The sequence below is a fragment of the Pyrgilauda ruficollis genome, unplaced genomic scaffold (assembly GCF_017590135.1).
Source record: "Pyrgilauda ruficollis isolate IOZ18807 unplaced genomic scaffold, ASM1759013v1 scaffold3, whole genome shotgun sequence".
NCBI lineage: Eukaryota > Metazoa > Chordata > Aves > Passeriformes > Passeridae > Pyrgilauda > Pyrgilauda ruficollis.
Genome location: NW_024524377.1, coordinates 25,914,348 through 25,933,365, shown reverse-complemented (window position 1 = coordinate 25,933,365; position 19,018 = coordinate 25,914,348). Strand labels below are relative to the sequence as shown.

Below are 19,018 nucleotides of genomic sequence, written 5' to 3'. Positions count from 1 at the left end.
AGGTATGTTATTACCTGGGTATTAAAGATGGGGAGTTATTCATGCAGAGAGGAGCAGACAGCTCTCTCTGTGAGGAATGGGAAGACTGTAAAACTGTTGTTGGATAACAGCTGCAAAGATTAATTTCAACAGCTGCAAAACCACCCTTCAGTGAACTGTAACAGATCTCCAGAGAGTTCTTTTCCAGCTCTAAAAAAACTCCATAATGAAACCTACAAGTCTGAATTCTCACCTCTCCTCCACCAGAGGAAATCTGGATGTTCTACTGACTTCAATAAACAGGAGTAATAATTTCAGAAAAGATAACTGCTACAAACTGTGGCATTAGACTATTCACGTGCACAAAATATGCAGTTTGAGAGGGACTAGCTGCCAAATAAATCTAAGTAAATCTACGTTGATGAGCTTATGTGCCTCTGAGTCACTAAATTTACTGCAGAGCTACAGAAACACAGTGATTCACACTCAAAACCGTGGAGAGCAATGAAAACCGAAGAGTTGTCATTACTGCCAGATTTTTGTTTTTGAAGAATCATAATTTAAATTGCAAAGATCTTGTGCTTTGCACTTTTTTTTTTTTTTTAAATTTAAGGCCTTTAATAATACAAGAGTGTATATTGTTTTAAATCAAAATTATCAGAAAAAAGCATAAGGCATAGTAAATACAGCAACTGCTCAAACTGACAGTAATTTTACCCTCCTCACATAATTAATGTAAAAAGCAGACAAAATGACTTATGAAAGGCACTTCAATACATTATTAATTATCTATTGCACTTGTTAATCATCCTGAGCATTACAAAAGCTGTTTAAGGTCCCTGGAATCTTTTCAACTAACATTTGACAAGACTTTTCTCTACTGCAGGCCTGTATTTTGCTTACACTGCAATAATTAATTCTAAAAGAACATCAACAAATTGCAACTTTGTACAAGCAAGACAGGTACAAATGCAACGAAAGCATCACTTTAGTGAAGTATACTGTGTAGGTTTGCTATCAAACAACATTTGTTAAAAAAGCTAATTGTTTTGGAATTTATTAATCATCTCAGTTTGTTTTGGTCTGTACTCCTAACACTAGGATACTACAATCTTCTTCACTTTTTTTCCAAGTAATTGTACAACAGTAGTTACTACTATTTTTTGCACACTTTCAACTTCTGGCTTTCAGACAAATCCAGTTCAAATGGAAATGGATCTCCCAATTACACATTTTACCAGTAACACAGTTCAGGAGTTCTAAACACTTACCATCCCATTGTATTTTCCTTGAAAGAGCACAAACCAAACCAGAAGAACTAGCACAAGAGGTTTATTTTGTTATAAAGCTACTCTAGTATGCTGCTTTGGAAACTGTCAATTTGATAAAACAAAGCAAAAATTCCAATTACTTAGTCTATTATAAATCTGTGGAATCTGGTAACTAAAAGGGAGTAATTTATTTTCTGGGCAGTTACAGATCCATCTGGACATACTCACATATATGCCCTCCCATCAAGAAGCAAAATATAATCATAATTTTTTCAAGTTACATAATTCTATGTAAACAAGCAAAAGCTTCATGATATCCTGCAACAGTACTCACCTTTAGAAGTTTCCCAGTGTACAAAAGAATCAACTAGGGCCAATCCTTGTTTATAATAAAATGTAGTTAGTTCTAGCCAGTCTGCTTCCAGTGTACTAACAACTGGCCCCTTTCTTGTTACTTTCATAGACAAAACACCTTCATGGTAGGTCCAGCAGGTGGAATCATCATCAAAAACATTGAAGACTGTATAGAGCTTGTCTAAGGAGAGAAAAAGAAAGAATGAATCTCAAAGACAGTGTTCCAAAATTTGCAATATCACTCATCTCCTATTTTTACATCATTTTCTATTTCTAAGCAACAGTTTTAATAACTGTTTCTTAATGTTGCTCTGCTTAAGACCTAAACTCACTCAGGAGAAGGTGTGAGGGGAGGTACACTTTGGGATACGAGGAAAATGTGAACTTATTACAGCTGGGCTGTCACTGAATTCTTCAGGTATTTGAGGTCTGCATAAAGAAAACATACAAGGACTAAGAAAAACCAGTGGAAACAGCCTTCATTGCTGCCACTTGTGGAACTTCTGGCTACAAATATTTGCAACTACAAAAACAAAAGACAATTTTCTAAGCTTGCAAACGTAAGCACTGCCTTGCTCTGACTTTAACCCATTATCCTCTGAAGTCCCAGTGTAATTAGCTGTTTACTGGGATTTTCGCATAGTAACTGATGATCAGCGGAAGTTAAGGATACAAAACCAACATATCCTCAATTTGGTTTTCTGTCTAGGTATTAATGCAGTGCTGTAACAAAACCAGTCACTAACAAGCACTCATTAAAAACTGACATATCCATAGCATATCAGGAAATCACTGGTGCGAGTCATGAAATCCTAACTATGTGAGTGTGTTCCACAAACACACTTGTGTGCCACTGGTGTAGAGTTGTAACACAAAGCAGTTGCCCAGAAATATTCTCAGATTGCCCGATACTGCTGGGCAGCCTAAATCAATGCAAATCAACCTCTAAATATCAAAGTTTTTGCACTGTCAAAACAAAGGAATTTGCTTTGATTGCAAAGCAAAGCAAACTAGATGACTCCAGTTAAGAAGTCAGTCCCTCTAGGCTCCAGAAACAGAGAAATTTCCAAAATAGCATTTGTACGCTAAATAATATGGAAGACTCCCTCTCTGCTCTGAGAAGTGTTACTACACCCACTGCAGGTGACATCAGGTGCCTAGAATAAGGGAAATTCAGAACAAAATGTTGAACTTTTAGTGAGAGATAATTCTTTATACAGTTTTACCGCTTTCATAGGTACTTACATCAGAATAGATGTGTTTATCCTGACAAACCTTAATTTCTTTTACCATATATTCTACAGAAAAAGGAAATTGTTTCCCAATGAAACTATTCAATTCCTCACATCTACCAGAAATTTACCTCTGCAAGCAATGTATTACAGCCAAAATTCAATAAAATAGATCAAAAAGCAACATAACAGTAAAAATTCATACTTACAATCCCCAAATCTATAGCTTGGACACAGTTTTTTTGAGCAGAGGTAAATGGAAGTGGCACACTGCCATAGCAGTATATACCTACACACATGTAAGACTGCCTTGGAAAATTCACATCAATATTTTTCAAAATGATGGTTACATAAAACATAGACCAAGAAAGGTGGTTAGGTTTCCCGAAGTTTTATCTTATGAATTCCAGTGATCTTCTATTTGACTAGTGTAGAGAAGCCTGGCATGTCCTTGCCACAGTTTTTGGAAGTTTCCTGAAAGCACTGCCTGTAGGGGATGCACCGGCTGCTGATCTACCTGGTCCCACCAGCCTGCACAAACAGTGCTCCTGAACAGAACCTAGTTTTCCACTTCTCCCTTACAGGACTGCTAATATATAGCAAACCCACTATTTCAAGCTGTAAGAAAAGAGTTAAGCTTTACCAGATTATGCTATAAAGGCTCACTTGTAGAAAAACTGCTTTTACACAAGTGTTAAAAATAAGAGGGACATTGATTAGCTCTGTGCTTAGAGTCATTATGCTCACAGTCTAAAAACTGGAGAGGCTGCTCTAGCAGGAAAGTGAAAAGTTTGCTTTTGAGAGCAATTAAAACATGTCTGGCTCATCAGGGAATGCATGAAAGTTTCACGCTGCCTGCTTTCCACACAATTCTGTCTTGCATTAGTTCTCTTACTTAGATTACTTCTTTCTTTTTGCCTTTTCCTCTTTGCAGCCAGGAGGCCCTAGAGTTTCAGTACCAGAAGTCAATGTTTCAGGCCATTTTTTGCACAGACTACACCAAGCACCTCATCCTTCTACAGCTAAGTTGTCTATCACAGCACCAGCATTTTTTCAATTATGTTTTTCCTTCCTATACTTCTAATGCTTACTTTTCAGTAAGAAATTCATTTTGTAACAACTATTGTCTTCGATTTCATGGTCAATGCATTAATTTCAGTGATCTCTTTCAGGACACTTCTTGAAGGCACGTTACCCAGAAAGAATCCATTATGAACGGATTTATTTGGTGTACATTATGTGAGTTGCCTGGAAGCATGTAAAATTATGGCTCTAGCTGGAAGGGGCTCTCTTTGTTGTCAGCTTTGAAACAGGCATAACTGGAATCACAACGTATACTTTGAAATCATTACGTGTTTATAATTTTATATTGAGTAAAACTACGTGTGCATTGCAGAAAATATAACCATTGCATCCTTCTAAAAGGAAGGATTTTTACTGCCACATATTTATTACACACATACTGAGCAAAAAATCTTTCTGCTTGCACCACATCTCAAGCCACAGTTACACTGTGGGCGATTCTGGGGGGTTTGTTTGTGGTCTTTTTTTATTTAAATTGCAATCTAGAATTCTGACAGTACATCTACAATAGTATATATGAAAACTGAAATATCATTTTAATATATTTACTACAGCTCACATACATAAAACAGAAGGTAAATATTTCTTCTGCTTCTTTTACTGGCAATTCTTTTAGAAATATGTATGCATTTACATATGCATGTATAGAGGCATCTTCCAAAACCAGTATGTGATGCAACAAAAAATGCTGGCTTTTTATTTTTTCCAATGCCTCAGCAACTCAATTAAATACCTTATTTCTGCAACAAACAAGCATTATTTATTACCATCTCCTTTTCGTGGTTTAGAAGGGCTGACTTCTTTTCCAAGCTGGAAATCTGAATCCTCTAACAGTCTGCATTCTCCATGCATTTCCTCCTCTATCCCACTCTCAGATGAGTGACCGCTCAATGTCCCTTCATTCCAGTTTTTATAGTTTTCCTCAAAGTTTTCTCTTCTGTGCTCCCGATTTCTTCTGCCCAGTGTTGATTCCAGCTCTGCACCTCCATCTGTGCTTGTTCCATTACAGGCTTTAGGCTGAGGAAAATGCTGTGTTACAAATCCCACAAACTTCTTTCCTCTTTTAGCAGCTTCATTAACCTGCAATACAACATAAACTCAGCTGCAGAGTCATTTTAGAATTGCACGGATCTTTTTCTTCTTTAAAACTTGCATATACATGAACCACTTTACTAAACTGCTATTTAGTAAAGGCCTAACACTGTATTACAGAAGGGTGACTTGTCTTTGATGCTGCCCCTGCTACAAAGTAAATGGAAGTTTCCCAGCTTGTCTTTGGAGTCAGGCCAAGAAAGGTGGCCAACACTGGTACTGACCTCAGAGTACACAAAATCCTTCATTTAGAACAAACCCAAAGTATTTTATTCACTGTGTTGTATTGATAAGCAGTACAGTAGAGCAATAAATAGTATTTCTCTAAATATGTGATGCCAGTCATACTAAAAATACTTCTGTAGTATTGGAGGTCAGTATCTCTCTCATGAGCCATGAGTCATTACCCGCTGGTTCCCTTGGAGGCTACTCAGCTTTGTTATTACTGAGGATAGTGGAGGAGCAGAGAGAGGAGGGAGTTAGAAGCAAATGAAGAGCCTCTTATTTCAACCAGTGGTGTCTTCCCTGCACTGAAGTCACAACACACAACTGTAACATCTGTGCCACCTGTGGGACGTGTCTGTTCTTGGAGGTCGTTTTTTTCCTGGGTTAAGGAGTGCTGCCATTTAGGAAGTTGACCCCACTGACATCTTGTACTACAAGCTCCCCTGTGAAGTGAAATTCTCACAGGTAAATACAGGAGCTTCAGCTCACAAAGAAGACATCACATGGGAACTACTGGATTAAGTGAGGGCAGAGGGGGAAGGATCTATATTCAGTTTACTCACACAAACTATTAATCCCCAGAGTGAGTAAAAACCAAACAACTGATGGTACTGCAATCCCTTTTTAGTACCATGATAGTGACACTTCAGTCTATCTACTGCCATTATTTATGTACAGCAATGATACAATATGCCAATCACTTGGGTTATATATACAGAGCTGCTACTTCAAGGACAGCCAAAACAGATTTAAATTTAACAAGCCACAGAGAAAAACAGACAATACAATAATCTTTTTGCTGAAACACCACAAAATCTTATTGTTTCATTTCTTAAAAGTACGAAGATTTGTCTTGATTATAATGGCTCTGTGTTTTTAAAACAGAGCATTTTAAAATCATATTATTCTCACATACTACTTCTGTAACAGATATGCTTCCAAGAATCCATCACTGCTCATTTCAAGTGTGTTTTTCCTTCTAATCTTTGTCTGCTATGCTACACCACCAACCTGGAATAGGTATATATATGGTATAAATGTATAATGTAATCACATTTTAAATTTGAAACACCTGACAAAGTCAAAACAAGCCATTTATAAAATATAAACAATTCTTGAAATTTCAAAGATCTTTAAGGATCTCCAATATGCTTTTCCTTCTACTACCCTCCTTGGCAACTAATGTGAAAGATATCACTAACTCTTATAATAACAACAGCTTCCTGTTTCAGCAAATCTTCAATTTTGCAGAGGAAGTTAAACACAAAAAGAACTAGAACTGTAACTTGCATTCCAGTAGAAGTTTTCTGTAGCTATACAATGTTTTCAAAAGCTGTGCCTAGTAAATATTTACTACAGTTCCTATACATGTTGTATTTTTTGTTAAAGAACAAAAAAAACATCTCTTCTTAGGTACTTAACTCAGAGAAAAAAGTTCACATATCATGTAAGTATTTTATAAAGAGAGACCAAGCTTGAGCCTGACTTCCCTTTCAGTGAAGGCCTCCAAAGGTTTATAGGCATACTTAGTCCTACATTACAAATGTAACTCTTTTCTCACTTTGAGAAAAGTTTTGTAGCTTCTATAAAATAAACACAAAACTAAAACCACAACCACTAAATGTAACTTACATGTATGATAGAAACAAAAATCTGAAGAAAAGCTGGAAAAAATCTCCCTTACCTTTTCTAGCAGTTCTTTCACTACTTCATTTGTCAGTGTTTCATATGTTAAAGGGCATTCCTCAATCACCAGCCTGGGGTGCCTTTGTCCTCTGGGTGCTGTGTGCTTCTGGCTAGAACACAGAAAGAAAGCAGTCTTTGTCAGGAGTTTGCTGCCAACTTGAGCAAATGCTTGCATATAGAATTCTTTTCTTTTGGAATAGTTATGAATGAAATCCTGACAATGCTTCTTCATACTATTTAGAACTCAGTGGGTTTTGGTGTTTTGTTCTGTTTCTTACACAAAGTGACAGGTACTGTGTGTTTCAATGCCAGGATAAGAATATTAATATTTAACAGGAATTTCATCTGAAGACCATGCAGAGTGATATTTTGGAAATGAAGCTTTACTGACAAACAGCTCTGCATTTGTAATAAAAAAATGCAAACCACACAAATTTAAACCATAAATTGAGTAAGCACAAAGCAGGTTCAGTTTTGCAGAAAACATACCATGAATAGAAATGGTCCTTTTACACTTTTAACATTCTGCTGCTTAGTTTTTGTAACTAAAGCAGAGCTGCAGCTGTTAAATGAAACAGTATAGGCAAATACTAGGAATACAATACAAAAACACTTTCTGAGGGTTAAATAATGTTTAAATCTCTCACATTGAAAATGACAAACACTAACTTGCATTTAAAGTTACGGAATAGTACTCGTGTTTCATCTAAAGCCAGTTGTGTTATTAGTCAGACAATATTTAGCGTATGCCAAAAATATAACAGGATTTTATTTGATGCTTTCTTTGTATAACCATTTGAAAAGAACATCAATTTGACACATTCAAATATAAAAGTTAACTTTCCAACAGTAGTTGGAGAAAGTGTATTTGCCCACAGCAAAACCAGCCTTGGTACATATGGCACCTGGGAAGGAAACTGGAAACTACTCCAGTTTCACAGGAAGGCTAGAGAGTCTCATCCTTCACCCATTCAAGGGCCTAAAGGTTCAAACAACAACTTCCAAAGGATGCCACATCTACAGGGATAAGGCAAAGTGTGGTTGCTGCGTGCTGGCAGTGTCAGCTCTTGGAAGCTTCAGCTCCCGGGCAAGCATTTTGCTTTCTTACTCAACCTTGTGCCCACAGGAACAGCATTCACCTTGCTTGCAGATGAATTTATAAAGGATAAGTTGCATGAACAACAAATAATCCTGACAATGCTTGTTTAATCGAGGGGTTTGAGAATTTCGCTCAAATGAATGTTTTACTGGAGTGGCAGCAAGGCAGCTTCCAATTCACACCCTCCCAGTCCTCAAATAAAGACAAGAATCTTTGTGCATCACATAATGACTCAGGAGAGAAGGGGAAGCTTCACAGCTTTTAATGCTGTAAGAAATCCACTTCCTGGTTATTAAAAATAAGAACAAGAGCTTATTTTCCTTGCATTCAAAGGAACTAATGAATGGTAACATTGCTTTGTATGTTTTCTTTAGGATCACATGGTGATTTTAATGCAGTAAAGACAGGAGTAATAAACAAGACCATGGATCTGGAACATAACCCAGCTCTTGCTCTCCCTCAGTGTCAAAACTAAGCTTTTGTATGACCTCTGCTCCAGAATGACGATTTCCTTCTTAATAAGGAAAAAACCCAAACTATCCCTGACAAATTAATTCACAAACGATGTCATTTTTCCCTGGGAAAGACAAAAGTTTTGAAACCCAAGAAAAAGCAAGCATGAGACAGTTTAAAGCAGCTTATTACTCTCCTAGTATTTTGGTTAATCTTTTATTTGCTTCAAGTTCCAAGACAGATGTTATTACACTTTGGATTTTGTTAGGATATTTACTAATGCAAAAGAAACATGAGGTTACTATGTGCTTAGTATTAATTAAAGATATTACTAACTGGCTAATCTGAGGCGCTCATTTCAAATTAATAAATTATGAATGCTGAGCAGCCCACTTACAAATGGCTTCAGTAAAGGATCAGTGTATTCAAGTGATTTCACTGTTACCTTAGTTTTAATCGTGAGAGTACCACTCGATACATGTGACTGGCAGGGAAACTCCTCCTCCGTCCCACTGGCAGCATAATGGGATGCACAGCTCCTACCACATAGCCTTTGCTGTAATATTCTTCCACCCGAGATGCTATATCCAACACAGAACTGATCTTGATAACTTCTGGATTTGAAGAAGCTGAAAAGCATTGAAAGCAGAAGAGAAGCACACGATACTGTGTAGTCTATAAACATTTTGGGTGATTTCCTTTTATGTAAACCCCACAAAATCTGTCCCCAGGCATTTATTAAAACCTACAATTCTATTTACACAAGAAAAAGCAGATTCACGGATGATTCAACACTATTCAACTACTTCAAGCACCTATTTTTACAACTTAATACGATCTATTTTTAACATACTTGGCAACATTTTCTGTTTGATCAAGGTCTGCCAAGCTGATTTAAAAGCTGTGCTAACATCTAAACACATAATAGAGCTGAACTTAACAAAGCAACTGTTTTGCCTAGACAAAGCCCTAAACATACTAATGCAGTATCTCTCAACTCTAGTTTTCAGGTAAATTTCCACATAACAGATTTAAGCCTATGACAATTGATTTGTTTCCACTAATATTTTTTTCCCTTAGAAGTGATCTAAGGCGTATCAGTTGACATTTTGACAGTCCCAGTTCCTTTTCTCAACAGACTTACACATCACCTAAGCGAGTCACTCATTTCTAAGGAGGGTCCCTCTCAGCATGTGCAGGCATTTTGCATCAATAGGCAGCACCTGGATAATACATTATTGTTAGGGAAAACTACAGAGATAAAGGGAAAACTTCTTGGAGAATCTTTTTTAAATGATCCACAGCTTTTGCAAAGAGAAAAGGAAGATTCCACACTGGTAACAGATACATACCCTGCTACAGTCAGTCTGATGGGTCAGTAATTCCTGTTTCTCTCAAGTACATGCTGGAACTCTAGATGCTCTCAGAAAGCAGGAAATCAATACTCACACACAAATAGCAGCAGAAGAGTCATTATGCCAGCACAGATTTGCCAAAGCTTTCATCCTTTGCACTTAGGAACTCTGATAACAAAACAGCCTGCCTGGAAATCTGCTGCTCTATTGCTGACCTCTGCTCCAAGCACCCTACTTGACTGGATCCTGATGGATCCCTCTCTGCAGGACCTTCTATGCATTAAGACCAGCGCCCATGTGCATTAAACGATGCCTCAGTCAAAACTAAGTGACCTTGCAACACTTTTCCCAAGATACAAATAACTAGTGTGCTGCCCTAAACATTCCCTTTCAAAGCATACAACTGAAAATAATTAAATACACTAACTCTTCTTTGATTCTGTAATTAAAAAAATGTATAAAATAAAAAATAAAGTAAATGCAATTGCATAAATCTCTCATCACTTTGCTGAGTTAATTTCTTGTCCCTACCTTCCCTTGTCTATCTGCATTATAGTGCAGGGTGGCAATTAGCAAGGAATTTAAGGACCTAAGACAAGAAGTCAGTAAGTTTGTCTGTCCTACTGTTTTAAACTATCAAAAATCAGAGATATGACTCCTTAGTTTGCACAAATATTTTATTCTAATACACTGAATTAGAACCCTGCTGATTCACACGTAGTGTTCTGTAAAGCCACTGCACTGCCCTCCCAGTATAAAGTGTGGATACTATTGACATACATACAGTTACTGAGGGCTTTAAAAAAAGAGCACAAAAACACCACAAAATATCAAAAACCAGTATTTTACAACACTCAAATGCTTTTTAACACTACTTTCTACTAATGGGAAAATGAATGGTGGCCTACTTTGCTTGTCACTGCAAGAGCCTTAACAGAAAAGCCATCAAGAAGAACCAGAATAATTTACACCATGGGAAACACACACCACCAAAAATTATCACCAACATACATACTGATGGTTTATTGCTGATAACCAGCAAATTCAAGCTATTAAACTAAACTGTCAGTCATTCTCAGTCACAAGGACAGGGCTGTTGCACTTTTTCTTTAAGCAGACAGTGTATCACAGCATCCCTTTTGTAAACAGATGATGTTTGTTTTGTCATTAGCAATACCCCCATCCCATGACTCCACTCATTGTAAATCCAGGAGCCACATGTATTGAGAAATAACTGCTCCATAGCCCACAGACCAAAAAAGCAGGAATGATGCAATATGATCATCATTTCCTCGATTTTATAAATGTCTTAAACCCTTTTTCATAAAAAAAGTTTCCTTCCTGACATGCTCTCAACAGGTAGCCAAAATACTGTAGCGATAACAAGTCCAGCTAACTTTCCAGCTGCATAGTAAGCCTCAGATGCAAGATACTGAAGATGATGACAGAACAGCTATTTCATACATATTCACACTGGCATTCAGAGTGACAAGAACTTGACAGCATGTCATCTTAGTAGGCTGCATCAGTATTTCTTCTTTCCCCTAAGAGAAGGATAGTGGATAATGCAAAAGTATTCTGCTTAGTAGAAATTTATAAACTATCCCTACCTTCTGGTTAAACTGACTTAAAAAAATAGCAGCTGTTTGTGTGATTGGGATATGCTTCATGGCTGAGACCTTGCAATTTACAATCACTGACTAGCATTTAAAATTACACTTCAGAGTCCACTGCTCCCTCTTCTTTGTACTATTCCAGTCCACCAAAATAAAAGATTGGCTGTGATTTTTTTTTGTTTGGGATTCCCCTGATGGCCATCGTCCTCCATGGAACTCAAAGCTAATTTTTACAGTAGGGATGGGAGCATTTTGGGGACCAGGAAAGGAGAAGCCAAGGTTCAGTGCACAGCTAATAACTAGTTAAGATGCACAGGGACTCCAGCCAGCAAATTCAGACTACAGCATGGTTGACCTAATCTGCATCATGGCCTGGGAGAAAAGATCAGGGACTGCTGAAAGTTTCCCCAGCAGGCTCATTTTGACTGCACATTGCATGTATCTGATAAAGTATAGAATAAGGCATATTGAATTGAAATTACACACTTGTGCTTGCTATACTTTTATCTTGATACAGGACATGGTTTGCTGTAAGATCTTAAAATGTTATTAAGTACAGATTTTCTGTTTTACTTGGTGCAAGATCCAGTGGCAAGGAATCATTCGGGCACACAGAAATCTCCTATGCCGAGGAAGACTTCGTTCTGGAAGTAGGCAAAGCAGACTGAGTGCCATAAATACACAACTTGACAGCAGAGCAAAAACTTTGGTCTGAAGTGATAAAGGGCTCTCACTTAGTTTAGTTAAGCCAAAGGACATTCAAATAGCAACAAGTACATGAGCAAGCTGACTGAAGGAAAAAGGAAAAAAACCTCAGTATATTCTCCACAGTACTTGAGCCAATCCACCCATTTCAGAAACATTCAGAACTGAAAAATGCCTCCAAGACAGTAGATATATGCACCATGTTCTTTTTCTGTATTCATCTTAGCTCTAAAAATAGCGACTTAAAAAAAATTTAAGGTTATATACACATGTATAGAACCATTCAACAGAAAGACACCTTTGTTTACAAATCCCCTTACTTCCAGTAAGAAACCTAAAAAAGAGTGAGGCAACTCTGAAACTGATCTCAGTTATTTAACATTCATAATTCCACTGAAGCAAAGCAATTCGGATTATCAGACAAAACAACAGAAAATCAATCTTTACTGCCATACTCCTAGGTTATTAAAACAGAGATACACCTTGAATTGCACTTGGTTGATGGGCTATTACTTCAAAGGTCACAACCACCTTTAAAACAATTTCTAAAACACTATTAGAAACTGTAACATGAAAACACAGCAAAACTATCTGGAACAGAAGCTATTTAACGACACTGAATGTTCTTCAGTTTCCAAAAAATTTATCCTTCCTATATCAGTAGATAATCCATGTATGTATTAGGCAGCCTAGCTTTATTTCCAATATCTTACCATGACTTATTCGACAGTTTTGTTTCTTCAAAAGGAAAAAACCAGTGAGAAACTTTTTGTGTAAATAAACACAACAAAGTTAGATTTCTAGTACTATATAGCCTAGCAGAATATATCTTCTGTTAGTATCCCACAGCTTTTTAATGAAAAGACTTTTGTATTTTAAATAAAAATATTACAACACTTAAAAATAATCAAAAGCCAAGGTTTATGAAAAAGTTCTTGTAATTGCAGTAAGATCTGCACTTACACTGTTTCCCTTTATCCAACCCTTCTAGTAACAGCATTTACTTCAAATCCTCGTTATTAAGCATTTCCAGTAGATTGGGTTGTTAGAAAATGCAAGTTACTATGAAGTGACTGTAGAACTGAGCTGTCTGTGCTCTGAGGGCAGCCATCTGGGCTTGTTTATGTTTTCAACTTTGTGGAACAGGGAGTTGCTCTGTTAGAGATGGGACACCCTCGGGAAGGAAGTATCCCACAGAGCACTGTCTGCCTCTAGCTATGCATACAGATTTTGTTTCATTTCAGACACAATTTCAAAAGACTATTCAACAACTACCAGTAAAGCATTTGGGAAAAAAAGTAAGACAAAACTCAGACTCTTGTAACAGAAACTTCTACTAAGAGACTGCAGTGGGTGTAAGAGGGGAAGTTAGTCCTGATACACAACTAAGAAACAGACTTACTTCTGCACAAAGTAACAAGGACAATGACAGCCTGTTTTCGGAAGTTGAGTGCATTTAAAAAATTGTTATTCAATTAAGGCTCAGGCACAGTGTATTTTCTGAACCGTCACACTGAATTCAGACAACCATTATTCAAAGTGAGTACGGATGGCAGTATCTGACTCACAGGAAACTAGGGAAAAATCTCTTAACAGTTTCTAGCCAGCTTCCTTAACGAGGACAGTTGTATAATTTGGAGGGTTTGGTTGTTAAAAATACTTCAGCAGTTTCCATTGTAATTTTATACAAGTAAGAACCTTCGTCATGATTTGTGTTTCAAAATAAAAGTCTTACATTTTGGCTAGCTTCGATAAAAGTGCCTAAGATTTACTGTAAGTCAAACAAGACAAAACTAAGTTAAATCCTGTTCCTTCTTACTTCAAAATAGTAAAGACACAGCATAAAAATAAATACCTTCCAAGGTAAAATCCAGCAATACATATTCATATGCAGAATCCGTCTTTGTTTCAACTTGTGGTCTCTTCAGTGTAGAAAAGATTTTTCCAGGGCTGCTATCATCTGGGTCTTCCAGCTTTCTCAGTCCGCACCCCATGGCAAGATCTGCAAATGATTAAGTCGCAGGAAAAGGTGGGGGGGGGAGTAGCAAGATCTGTCCTCTTACTACAGGAAAAAAAAAGGAACAAAATAATTCCCCTTGATTTTTTTTTTCCTATTAGCTGTAAATCCAAACAGAGAAAAAGTCCAGTTCCCAGACCGAAAAGCAAAGGTACTTTCCATTCATTTTTAATATAGAAGCAGTAAGCTCGTGATGATTTCAAGCCACAAACTTGGTTACGAGTAGGCTTGATTTCGCAGCAACATTAGAGCTGCTCCCAACTAGCAGAGATTTTCCATGCCACGTCAATTTACAGCCAGCCCCTATCAGTGCTCTCTTGCAGAGGACACCAATAGTGCTTTGTTTGTCCTTCTAGACTGACTGGGTGAGGGGGGGCGAGGGGGGAAGAAGAACTGAAAAAGAAAGTTAGAGAGAAACTTGTCTGTCATTACTTACCTCCAGAAGTTCCCAACTGCAGTAGAAAGTCAGACAGGAAAAAAGCAAGTTAGTCAGAATGAAAGAATGAGAAAAGAGCCTCAACATGGTTGGAGATGAAAATCACTTCCAGAAAGGAAGTCAGCTTCAAGAGGAAATTGCTTCTGGCATCTCAAAGGGTAGAAAGGCAAATGAAAAGCTGTTTAGTCCTTATTTTAGATTTCAGAGTTGGCTCCTATTTCCTTTCTACAGGGACTTTGTTACAGAGAGAGAAAAAAAAAAACCACAACATGAACACAGTGTAATAGTGTAAAAATATGTAGTAATTTCTTGTCCAGAAAAATAAGAATCTTTAGCAGGAAAATTAACTTATGTAACTGGCTTTGAAAAACACCAAAAATAATTACACTGAAATATTCCTCATTTCAAATGGGAAAGTCTCTGTCAACACTACATATAAAAAGAAATTACAAAACTTTGTTTTCCATTACTCCTGGGTATTGAACAAACAGCATCCTTTTCTCCCCTGTTAAACTCACCTTAGCTGGTGCAGCCACAGACTTAACATTGTAAAAAGTTTATATAAAAAACTTCTCTTTAGGTTCTCAAAATTCAGTATAATTTTAAGGGCTCTCATTACTCTTCCATTAACTATTGCAAGCCACTTGTAACTGCATTATACCTGATGCAGACCACAAGAATGCATAGGGAGAAAAAAGAACACAGTGATTTTCTGTGGCCCTGCTGTTCCATTCTAACAGAATGAACTGTTAGAAATTTGCCTCTTTATTTTTAAGCACCTAAAGAAATTCAGAGTCATCTAGAGAAAACTGAAAATGCGTAACACCATTGTAGATTATATGAATGGCACATTTAAATTCAAAAGGTTTTTCTCCTTTTTGCATTGAAATATATATCCCTTATTAAATATGCTAATATTTTCTATAAAAAATAACTTCAAGTTAGACATTAACTATTTGTGGGTTTCTGTTCTACTGCAAGCAAAGTGATCTAACTTTTTATTTAAGTAACTTAGCAGGAATAATAAGTTTAGAGACTACAACTACAACAAGTGTTGTCTTCTCGATTAAAACCTAGGAAAACATATCAAACATGCAGAATTCTTCATCTTCTTGAGAGTCTTCTCACAGAGAAATTGCTCCCAAACATGACTTTTTTTTCAGTAAAGGCTATCCCTGAACTGTTGCCATATCAGCCATACATGTAAAGTGTCCACTCAGCCTTGAGGATCCAGCTGCTTCATTCTACACACCCCTTAAGATTCATTGTAACTGCTTGTATGAAGCCATGGCATGAGTAAGATAGCTGCAAGTACAACAACTCTTTTGCAGCACTAGTCCAGTTGTCAGCAGGCTGCTTTTTCATTTTTAGTTGGCTTAAAATAGCTACATTTTTAATGAGGCCATTTTGAACATCTATTTCAAACTCTTCATGACAAGGCTTACACAATATTACAACCCCCTCACCAAGATAGGATTTTCCACAATATAAACAAACTCTTACAACACCAGGAAGAATCACAGTTACAGATAAAAGCAATGGGCCATATTTTGTGCAATCCTAGATAAGTATACATAGTTATAAGCTTCCAAGTTGGAAGTCAGTCAACAGTTGTCATAGCAGACTTGACTCAAGTCACTAATAAAACCAAAGGTTGCACAGACCAAAATAAAGAAAACAAAAGAAAATCAGCAAGAATGAGCAGCATCCCCTGCTGGAGTTTAAAACTGCACCAAAACACTTGAATGACTCAGGAGAGACACAGGATCACAAGATTCTTAAGATTCAAGAGCTGTTTGAAGAGCTGTAATTTCCTGTTACCAAGTGGATACAAACTACAAAACAATCTACTTCCACTGACCCAAAATGCAAAGGCTCTGGGAAAGGGTATCAGAAGAGAGCAAATCCCTAAAACTACCCTGCGATTCACCAGCATGTTGTATTTACAGCATCCCCTCTGAAAGGGCTTGTGACTCCTTTACTGAAGCTTGATATAATTTTTAGACTTTAAAGAAGGCAAAGACAGCCAGACAAAGGACCAATGAGTCCAAAGGAACTTTGTCTCCATGGAAGGCTTCCAGATCCCCAAAAGTTTTGTTCTGATTAAACAGAAAAATATACCAAGACAGCAAGAAAGCACCAATAGGGATGTGTGTCGCATGCTGGATTACTGGCTGGCCACTGGCAACACAGGATGAGAAGCAGCAGCAGCAGTTCTGCACAGCAGCTTTGACCAGACTGTGAGACAAACAAGCCTTGCTGTCTACCCACACCTCAGGGCTGTTCCTCCCTTTGCTCGTGATCTGCTTTGTTCCCTCTTGTCTGGGGGAGGTTTGAAAGCTTTTATGTGGGAGGCATTTTTGTTTTTCTTGTTACCTTACTAGGCTTATTGAACAAAAGGACACCACTCCATGCTTGAAACTGCAGTTTGGAAATAGATGTCCCCTGTTCCTGACTCTGTGCTAAGCTGCGATCACTATGACAGCCAGGGCAGGCTCTGTCTATGGCCTTGGTGACAAACGAGTGGCACTGGCATCCCTTTTTGATGAAATCTCTCTTGCTAGAATTGTTAAGACAACCCTTCTTGAGGTTTGGAACATCTGTGACAAACCCATCTGAACACAAAGCCTATTTACAGGAATAAAATTATTTACTTCTCCAAAACCAAATATGATCTGCAGAAGGTATTTAATAATGCAGTTTAAACATTTCCTCCCCCATTACCTTAGGAGATCAAGAACGGGAGATGATACCTGATCAGAGCTTCCTCTTGACTAGAACAATGAAATGTAAGGAAAATTATTAAAACAATGCAAGTACACAAAAGAGGTTTCTTGTCTGTATGAACAATATCTAAAGCGAAACTCAAGGAAGATCCTAAATTACTGAATCTGCAGCTCAGTCAGCTATACCAGCATACCAACAATCCTGTCTCTTTCCGGTTAGGACACTGGCTAGTGAGTTAAATGCAACAGGAATCATATTGCTTTAATGCTAAATTAACTTCAAAACTAAGTAAAAGCAGCAGTATTATAATTTTACATTTCAAAATATAAATCACAGACTTTGTGAAAGGGCTATAGAATTTAAGGTGTATCACAACCATGACACAACTCCTGCTCAATCCCATGACTTACAGCTGGATGAGGATTCCAAAAGGAGAACATCTCCCATCTTCCAGCCTGTTAGGCCACCACTGGGACAAAAAACATTAGTCTGGGCAGCTTGTATCAGTGAATTTGTTACAGGTGAGCTCATCAGGGAAAAATTTTGAGTGAATAACCTTCTCATAGATGTACCACCAGTAAAGATCCGTTCCTATTCTCAAGGGTGATGTAGTGAGCAGCAGAAATGCAAAAATCTTAAACCTCTACCAATTAACTAAAGTATTATTATTAATAAAGATTTCACTAGGACCAAAACTGACTCAGTGAAAAAGAGAAGGGATAACTCCCTCTGACAAAGTCAAAATGCAAAATATTTGGACCAAGCACATTTCCTATTTGGGCTGAAATGTTTGCATGTTTACAAAGGATATACAGAAAAAAAATAAAGAAATCAGCATTATTATTGGCTATAGATCAGTCATCACTGACAAAATGTAAGCAGAGGACACAGACATTAATAAGATACAAGACAACAAATTACAAACTAAAGATTAATCAGATTTCTTTGGAACCTGAGGGTAGCTGAACAGCTAGTTTGAGGACTCAAAAATAACACATTTAAAACACCCTAAATATTAAAAACCTCAAATTGCAACATTTTTAAACTTTAGTTCCCCTTTTAACTTTTTTCCAGGCTTACTTCCTCTGTTTTATGGCTTAAAGCAAACACAAAGTTTTTGCTTGAGTGAGGATAATGACAGAAAAAGCAAAAAGCTTCCATCAGAAGAATTCTGCTACTCAGTTGTCAAATATTTTTCACACCTCCATTCCCAAGAGCAATTACTTTAACTAAAACACATTTCTTTATTTTTTCTCTAGAATGACTCAATTTAAAGATACTAACAAAGTATCAGGGTTCCATTCTGAAGGCTCTGAGGTTTGGAAATTTGCTTTTTTTCTTCAGCCTAAATGATTTTCCTTTGAAGGAAGAGTTTTGTGAATGTGACAGGAACAGTCTTGTTAAGCGCATTATAACTTGAGCAGAAAAGCCAACTTTTCTGCTGTAAGTTTTAACTTAAATGTTCTAAAATAATGAACAGAGATGACAACAATAGTTTGCTTTTGCAGTCATTAAAACATAGTTTAATGATCAAAGTTAAATTTCATTTTCTCATGTTGTTTTAAAGCTATATTAAAACTCTGATACTACAATAAACAAAAGTTACAATCCAAACAGTAAATATAGACCAGCTGGAATTAAACTTGTAGCTACCAACTCAGAACTTTACTAGAAATCCAAAACTACAG

The 19,018-nt window shown here is 37.1% G+C and overlaps 1 protein-coding gene across 2 annotated transcripts in view; it reads right to left on the bottom strand.

Annotated features, from left to right (window-relative positions):
- RFTN2 (raftlin family member 2) overlaps positions 1-14,516 on the bottom strand; it is a 29,671-nt gene extending 15,155 nt beyond the window's left edge. The window contains exons 1-5 of one of the 2 annotated variants that reach the window (XM_041472764.1): positions 14,006-14,516; positions 8,920-9,103; positions 6,921-7,032; positions 4,687-4,999; positions 1,585-1,785 (exon numbers count right to left, since the gene is read on the bottom strand). In XM_041472764.1, the coding sequence (XP_041328698.1) occupies positions 1,585-1,785; positions 4,687-4,999; positions 6,921-7,032; positions 8,920-9,103; positions 14,006-14,144 (949 nt within the window). In that variant the 5' untranslated portion in view covers positions 14,145-14,516. Of the gene's footprint in view, positions 1-1,584; positions 1,786-4,686; positions 5,000-6,920; positions 7,033-8,919; positions 9,104-13,113; positions 13,250-14,005 lie in introns of those variants that run through there. The other variant, XM_041472765.1, reaches the window with a different exon arrangement.
- Between the last annotated feature and the right edge of the window lie 4,502 nt (positions 14,517-19,018).